The following is an 8,638-nucleotide window of genomic DNA, read 5'->3' as shown; positions in this document are numbered from 1 at the left end:
AGCCATTGCTAACAAGATTGAAAAGTCTGTGTCTCCAGATGACATAGCAGAGGCTCTGGCTTGAAAGTGTCAGCAACGTTTAGTTCAAGCCAACAATAAGCAACAAAAATCTTTCCACTCGTTCGAAGGGGCTTTGGCTAAGGTCCCTCACACACACGCACGCACAAATCTTTCAAAACAGCCAGAAACAATGTCCTGAATCACACCTTCAACTCCCAGCTCCTGCCACAGTTCAGCCTTCATCTACAAAATAAATATACACGGGTTTAACAACAAAGAATATTTACGTTCCTTCATTTGATACATTCTGTAAAGTGCTATGTTTCTAAATCATACCAAGTTAAAATGATATATTGCCCTAGTATTTTAAATACAATAAATACAGAATGAGCTGCGTGCAACTGCACTTGCAAGTTTTATTCTTTTTTTAGTAGATATACTAAATTTAGTAAGCAAAATAGCATCCAATAGTACTCCATGAAAAACTAGTATGAAGTTATAAATAAAATCACATCCTTCAAAGATATCCTACACACTTCTTCTGTCCGCAGTGCATGGATAAGCATAGTGTTCCTGTGAGCATATAGAGTGAAGAAAAATAAGGAAGCTGAAAATTACCTCACAATAAAAAGCAAACCCGTACAAGTTAATGCTACATATCCTCCCATAAACAGTCTGTTTTCTACATTCAATCTTGGTGCGTACAACGCAGTTCTATTTTTTTTCCTCATTAAAAAACTCTTCCAGGAAGAACATCTTGCAAGATATGGGCCGATTCATCTTCATCTTGCTCCTTTTTACTGCAAAGTGGAAAAGATTCTTGAACAAACTGCCTACACATTGGACACTGCTGAAAATACTTAATGCAGCCATCACACAAGCACGCGTGCCTGCAGGGTAGGAGTACCCAGTTCACTGTGCCATTTTGGCAAACAACACAGTCTTTACTGTTTTCTTCATGCAATTCTGGTTCATCTTCAGCCAGTCCGGCCTTTTCTAGCAAGCTTCTGTCAGTGCTTGTCTCACCAGGGGATGTATTGCTTGGAGACGGTGCAGTACTATTTGCAGACATGAAGAGTTGCTAAAATACACACATATGCAAACATTTAGAAGTCAACAAACTCTCCCCCGATACCTGAACACACAGACACGATTGAAGCTCCACTGGGTCAGATTCATTGGTTTCCACTGGGTCAAATAGTGCCAGACTCACTCTCTGCGTGAGCCCTGACAGTTGCCAGGCCTTCAGTTAAAGGTATTTCAGAAGCATAAAGTTACATAAAACACTGGGAAAATATTACGGGTAAGTCATCAAATCTTAGCTGAATCAAATCAATGTACATGCATGAACTTTAACAGAACTGCTCACGTTTTGCGCAGCTCGGGTTTCTGTTTCTGGTATATCATCCTCTAGGCCTAGAGGCATGCTTCTATCCACTCCTACCAAAAGCACATCCACCAAGCTGTCAAATCAACTTCACTCAACCCATTCCACTCTTGCTCATATTACAATCCCCTACTCCTTTTTGTTTTATTTTATGTGAAACACAAATTCTTCTGGGCGTGATCACTTAATAAAGCCAGTAAACTAGCATGCAGCCAAAGATGCCCGTAGAGAGCACGCTATACAACTACACAAAATGCAGCTGCACAGTTATTTCTCTTCAGTTTAAGCAGTGTTTTTACAACAGCAACCATTCATGAAAAGAAAGCTTAAAGGGATCAACGGGGAAGTTTACCTGGATCAATTCTGTCAGCAAAAAATGGCCAGGACAAACATTTCTTTGGGCAAATCTATTTCTGAATGAATGCTAATCGAGTCAACTGAATTAATTTGGCCCGATTTCTAGCTTATCAATACCGTATGTTATTTTTATTATGACAGGAATATAAAAGTGAATCACATAGAATCACATCATCAACTGCCTGATAGACACAGGCCAAAGATGGTTCCACAACATGCAGAGATAACAGAAATTGGAACGGAATAAGGAGAATATTGGTTTAACTTATAATGGTACGTGCTAGGCAGATCCTCAACCTTTGTGCATGTATTGCAGTAAAAACAAATTTAAAAACAAATGTTTCTTCTGAGGCTTTCCCAGTTGAAGGGCAGTATAGGAGAAAGTGCTGGATACTAGCAGGAAGGTAACAAACGTTCTGTAGAGAGGAAGCGTTCAACAGCTAGTTAATTTCTTACTACTGCTTTAATCGGTGGACGTGACTTAGGCCTTCTAACCTAGAATCAAGTCATTCCTCCAGGAAATCTTGCGTATTTTCATATAAAGTATTTCTGTACAGTAATTTTGTCTGGAATGACTGAACTGATAAAATAATTTTAACTATTATCCAGTTCTTTGCATGACAATAAAAGTCTTATACTAATTTAGGCTCCTGAAAGCCTACACAAACTAAACTTAACACTGTCGCCCAAACGAAACAAGACTCAGTACGTGACTTACCTTCAGATCATGGTATTGACCTTGAGCTAGAAGTAGATACTGATATAATATTCTGCAGGAAAGCCTGTAGCTCTCATCAGGAATGTGAATTACAGCCACCATTGAAATCTACCAAAAAAAGAAAAAAAGCTACATTTATTTCATTATATGATTCATATAGAACAGTTTGCTTGAAAGATTGCATACTTTGTTACAACCTCTGACCTGCTTATTTCCTTAGACAATCAGGACTTCAACAATGTTGACTTCACGTATAGATCAAAAAAATAGGCTGGACCAGGCAAAAACAGGACCCGGCACAAACCAGCACTTTGTGGTGCTTCAGCTTTCCATCCTGGTTCTCCAGGGAGCCCTCCCATGGCCAGCTGACAGCAGAGACCTGCTCTGACTGCTCTCACCTAATGGAATTAGGCCCCAAACCAAGAAGGCACCTAAGCACACACAGTCCTCCTGAAGGTACATGCTTATGCAGCTGAGGTAGGGCTGGCTTACACAGTCACGGATATGCCTCAGAGAGACTCCCTGCATAATGATTGCAACCAGAAGTAGCAGCTCCTACAATCCTCTTTCCACTCCACTAACTCACGATGAGCTCCTCCTCTCCCACCTAGAAGCTGACAAGCTGCAAGGAGTTTCCTACAGCAACCGAGCCCCATGCGAGCACATGCGCTTAAGTCCAGTACAACTTCTGCAGCCGCACCCCGAGCTGTCTTCAACACAAGCAATGACCCTGTCAGCTGAAGTTTGAGTGCAGGATTACAAGGGAACACGTAAAAGGCAAAGTCTTCTCTGCTTTATCCCACTTTCCTCACAAACACAGGGACTGCAGTTTTTAGACTCCAAAAAACATTTAGAACTGTCGCTGATTGGCTTGTAAACAGAGTAGGAAAAAGACAAATTTCACTGGAAAGGATTATGAAAGGACCCCATGGGCTAACTTTAGAGTCATTTTTCCGAAAATAAAAGCACTTGAAGCTTGCATGCTGTGCCTAATACCTCTAACCCTGCCCAAATTACGTAATAGCCTCTGAAAAGCAGGGAAAAAAGAAAGTGAAATTCAATATTATTGTAGTTCCCAGAAGCTGTCAAAAGAGAAATGAAATATAGAAAAAAGCTGTTTTGTTTAAAAAAAATTTCAAAGGCAAATCAGACTTGCACTTCAAAATCCATACATGATTAATGACATGCAGAGTTTAAATATATATGTACCTATACATATGTATTTATACTAACTGAATTTACTATTCTTTGGCAATAAGGTCTTTTTTCCTAAATCACAATGCCTAAAAAAAAAAACAAAACAAAACAAAAAGCAAAACCAAAACCAACCCCAAACCACTATTAGCTTTGTTTGTTTTGGAACCTGAAAACCATTAAATCCCCATTAAAATGACAGATTTTGTGTTTTGATAAGAGGAGTTTAAAAGTAACTGTTCTCAGTGTATTTGTGTTATGTCATCCCACCATAAGTGCTTTCTCAGTGACGACTCACCTCCTCAATTCCTAGTTTCTTCAGACACCGAGGCAACTTTTTAACTGTGAGTGGGACCAGTTCCTAACGCAAGCACCTTGATCCTCAAGCTAGTGTCTCCTCTGTTATGCTGTCCCATAGTAAAGAAACATATAGAGTGATACTATGATCTAGTAGAAACGCTATGCTGCTTGATTATAGAACCCCTTCCCCTTAAGCACCCGGTATTTTCTCTCTTTGTAAATACTTGTACACCATAGCCAAGTTACTTCTCAATCTTCTGTTTTATACGCAGGCCTGAGATCTAAGCCTTCGTCCACTTTAGCCCAGCCAGTCTTCAAATGATTTCTGTAACTCTTATGTATGGTTGTGCTAATTTTCTGCAGCTAGAGGAAAATTATGGCACAAAACCAAATAGGGATGATCTGGCCACAAATAGTTAGGATGAAAGTTAGACCCCCCCGAAAAGAGATACTGTAACACCATCCATAGCGATGGATGCACACACACACAAAAATTCAAGATGGAGTTTGATGCACTGATGTGAGAATAATGCAGTAATACCATACCGACCACAGTGGCAAATATCCCTTTCCACATTGTATTTATATTTTACAAGTTGGTTTTTTTTTCAACAACAACAGATGCAATTCTGACATTTGTCTGGCAAGTTCAGGTACAGTTACTCCTTTGACCATATTAACAGATTCTAGTTGTGTTCCTTTTCTCTAAATCCAGAGGAGAAATACTTCTCTCACTCTCCTTCCATCCCCTTCTTCTACGTAAAGGAACAAATGAGAGGTGTTACAAATTCATGTCCATGCTAATGTCAAACACATTCAAATACGAAATTTACCGTCTCTTTATATTAAACTAATCTGAGTTCTAAACATATATAGATGTACTAATCTGGGAAATAGCTGGGGAGCAGATCTCGAGTGGGGACAGGAGGAAGGAAGGCAGTCCTAAGGTCAAGCGACAAGAAGCCAAGGACATGCATCACTTGGAAAGCAAACAGATTTCTTAGGCAATGGTGTGATCACAATTTCCAAACAAACGTATGGAAAAATGTTCAGTGGATTTAGGCAGTTTGCTTCCGAGTTCGTTTGTACTATTGTTCAAGCAGTTAGTGCTATCAGATTAGCAACCAAATGAAAAGACGGGAGATAAAAGTGTGCCCCAAATCGTTCCAAAAAGAATCAGCCAATTTAGAGTTTAGAAGGGATATTCACCTGCATGTGACAAGGCTGAAGCTGCTTTAACTGTAAGAGATTAGGAGGAGACCTTTTTGGGGAACCAAGTGTGTCATACCAGCCTACTGCAAGACCTTCACATCTTCCTGTAAATGACCTAGAGCCGGCTACTGTGAGACATAATGTACTGCATCACATAGACTCAGGCCTGTTGCAGAAAAGTAATTTCTGTGTTCCTAACAGTCAAGTCAGCAATCAGCTCAAATATCTGTGCCAGATACTAAAAAAAAAAAATCCTCCTACCTTGCCAACAGCAATCCAAAAGACCGTATCAGCAGAAGAGCTCCACCACAGGTTTATGCGATCAGAAAAATCAGAGTAATAGCTTACTAACCTACCACAACCCTAGCTCATCTAACCACAGGGCTTACCACAGAGACCTTGGCAGATATGAGCTTTGTGAAAATCATCTTTTGAATGGCACACATGATTTTTATGTAACAATTATGCTTGCTCTTCTGCCATGCTCCCCTGGAGTCATCAGTGACAAAGTTAGGGACCAAATTCTATGGGACAGGGAAAGGAAGCTGTTTTATTCAAGCCTGTCTCCTGAAACATTCAGACCTTAAATACAGCAACTCTAAAATATATTCTTACAGTACTTACAATATCATATATTTCTCTGTCTTCTTCATCAGCTAACGTCAACAATGCTATCAACGGATAGCGAGATCTAGGCACGGGGCCAAAATCGACAACTTGAGCATCTTCTGGTAACTGACAATATTTTTCTTCCTTGTCATTTTTTTTAATGCTTTGTATGTGTCAAGGAAAACAATCAGTGTAGCTGCAATTGTACACAAATGTGACGTTTGCATAAAGAATATTTGTCATCATATTCATAAATAAATACACTGTGCCAAGAACTGCTGAATGTTCACAAGTCTCAACACTCCCTGTGCCAATAAATTAGCATATTTTGTCAAAACAATTGAAAAAAAGGATACAAGTACTGTTGTCGATAGAGGTATTCGCTGTACAGAGCATCCTCTAATGCCTGAGGGGTCTTTATTCTGAAGCAGTAGACATGTTTCTGCAATGCTTCGTGAAGTTTTTGAACACTGCAGCCCCAGTAGCATGTAAGAATACAGTCTTCCAGACAATCAGGTGTCAGTGTTATACCCTCTTGTAGAAAGAAAATAAGGATTTCATTAATTCACCCACGTGCAGGAATTCTGGAACTGCTAAATGTAGGTTCTTAAAGGGCAACAAGCAGACAACAACTTCAGTGTCCCAGATTTTTATCATTATAATCTAATCTTCTAAGAATTTGGACCAGCTTTAGTGCTTATGAAAGTCAATGGAGACAAAGAAGTGGGTATGAGGAGATAAAATGGCTGATTAAGCTAACAAAAGTAGCATGTGCATTTTATGATGGCTAAATTTTCACTTCTGGTAATATTTTATACACTCGCTGGAAGACCCAAGAGCACAATCCCTAGCCCAAAGTCCATTCCCTCCTTAGATAACGGTATTAATTGGATCACTGGCCTACAGCTCTCTCTGTGATCTCAAAGAATAAGGCCCTCTTGGTCATGCAGAGGGAGGATAAAAAGACGATCTATGCACTGTTTCTTTTCTAAAAATCAAGTACCCAACCCATTAACTTCTAAACACAAACAGAAGCAGAACTCTTGAAAAGTCCCACCAAATTCAAGTGCTCAAACCTCCTGAAAAATCCAAGTTATCTGAAGACCAAGTTGTTGGGTCTGTTGGGTTTTGGTGGGGTTTTTTTATGCTGAGGGAGGGGTAAAACTGCTGCAGCCTTTTTTTCATTCATAGGAAGGCTCCACCTCTGTGTTGGTGGAAGATGCTCAGCCTTCCTTACTACTCGCCAATGATGCAGAAGGGCACGAATTTCCCTCCCTACGTGGGTGGTTTCAAGGACGTTAGGAACTACTTGAACTCTGATCCAAACAGGTATTTAAATTCAGTTTCCACTGAAGCACAGACAGAAAGATAGGGAGATTTTTATTTATTTATTTTTTAAAAGTAGTGCGCTTCCAAACACCGCTGGAGATCTGGACTTAGATTTAAGTGAGCAGCATATATTCTACAATGAATTCTATAGAATTCTATAATTCTGTAAAGTTTACAAAAACACCCACAGCAGCTGGTAATCTGCAAATGTTTTTGTTACTTAAAAAGCTGTTAAGGCAGGAAGTGTTTCATTAATAAGAATTAAACTGTACTTAAATATCCAAACATTTCACTTTTAAAAACACCACATTTATAAGCTGTGTAAAAATTATTTTTTTTGTAATGATGGGAGGAAGCAAGTTCTGAGGAATTTTGATAAAGGAAAAGGGTGAGAGCAAGAAAACAGAAAGAACTAAGTTCAGGAAGCCAAACTGACAAAAATCAAGGACATCAAAAATCCACTGACTTGTTACTGAAGCCGCAGCAGGACGAGGGATTTCTAACCCAAAAGGATTCTTCACTTGTCTCATCTGCTTTTTCAATACTCTTTTGCTGGATTCTATTTCTTCTGAGTTTCTCAGAATAACAGGAACACCCAAACCAAACCTATGAGACATAAACCAAGAAGAACAAGTGGGTTAAGCATTAGTGTTGACACGTTTGAATTTTTCTTCAGCTCTAAATAGCAAGCAGCACAACCAACAGAGCTAGCTTGGCTTTGCAGAATATCTGCTAGGACGCATGTATAATATAGCCTGCCAATCTGACTTCCATGTTTTGTGGCAGAAGGTAGGAGTCTTCACAGTGATACAGAAAATCTTTACAGGGGGAATACTTTACTCCTGCATTTCCAGAAGGAGAATAAAATTAATGAGAATGGTCAATGCCCTCTAGTGGTAATCAGCCAGGACTTTCTCCCAATGACATGCTTGCACATCGTGTCACCGGGGACACACACACACACACACAAAAAAAATCACTATTGCAAAGATGGAACAGCCTTAACGGACTGGGTGCTCAAAAGGAAGACCTTAGAGTAAATTATTCAGCCCTAAGATACTTCTAGCTGTAACTACAGACAGCAAGATGTTTTTAATGGGTGACTAAGATCCCGATTTCCCCTATACACCTCAACTACAATAATATACTGATATTAAATCAGAGGCTGTAAAGCCTCTGCTTTGAGCCAGAAACCAAGTGCAAAATAGTCAAGACTCTGAATCAAAGCTGAGGCTCTAAGACCCCTTTCAAAGCCAAAACCAGTATGCTAGCCCAAGTGATATACTGACCCTAAAAGGATAATGAAGCAAGGGTTTAAACACCCTTATGACTCAAAATAAAAATCAAAGAAAGTGAGGAGTCATATTTTGGGATGATTTCCAACATCAATTAAAAAACCCAAGATTTTCATATTGCCTGGGGCTTGTAAAAGAACCACTACAGAAGATCAGGATCTACAAAACAAGCTCCACTCAGACTTCCTTTCACACTTGAGCTAAAAATAATTAACTTTTTAAGGTGATAGCAATAGC

At 39.5% G+C, this 8,638-nt stretch overlaps 1 protein-coding gene across 1 annotated transcript; it reads right to left on the bottom strand.

Annotated features, from left to right (window-relative positions):
- Positions 1–275: 275 nt before the first annotated feature.
- CGRRF1 (cell growth regulator with ring finger domain 1) lies at positions 276–7,706 on the bottom strand. The gene is made up of 5 exons (XM_009697962.1): positions 7,573–7,706; positions 6,134–6,311; positions 5,793–5,940; positions 2,463–2,570; positions 276–1,081 (listed from the first exon to the last, which is right to left on the bottom strand). The coding sequence occupies exons 1-5, from the start codon at positions 7,634–7,636 to the stop codon at positions 731–733; spliced, it is 849 nt and encodes a 282-aa protein (XP_009696264.1). The 5' UTR covers positions 7,637–7,706; the 3' UTR covers positions 276–730.
- Between the last annotated feature and the right edge of the window lie 932 nt (positions 7,707–8,638).

Source organism: Cariama cristata, unplaced genomic scaffold (genome assembly GCF_000690535.1).
Source record: "Cariama cristata isolate BGI_N322 unplaced genomic scaffold, ASM69053v1 scaffold32863, whole genome shotgun sequence".
Taxonomy (NCBI): domain Eukaryota; kingdom Metazoa; phylum Chordata; class Aves; order Cariamiformes; family Cariamidae; genus Cariama; species Cariama cristata.
Note: the sequence above shows the minus strand (reverse complement) of the source record. Positions and strands in the feature narration are given on the sequence as shown.

What these genes read in the sequence shown, in the direction of transcription:
- CGRRF1 (XM_009697962.1), bottom strand. Translation starts at nt 7,636, where the DNA reads ATGAGACAAGTGAAGAATCCTTTTGGGTTAGAAATCCCTCGTCCTGCT. An exon ending in CTCTATCGACAACAGTACTT is followed by an intron (nt 5,941 to 6,133) that starts GTATCCTTTTTT and finishes ACACATACAAAG; the next exon opens with CATTAAAAAAAATGACAAGG. An exon ending in GTCAATACCATGATCTGAAG is followed by an intron (nt 1,082 to 2,462) that starts GTAAGTCACGTA and finishes TGTGTATTTTAG; the next exon opens with CAACTCTTCATGTCTGCAAA.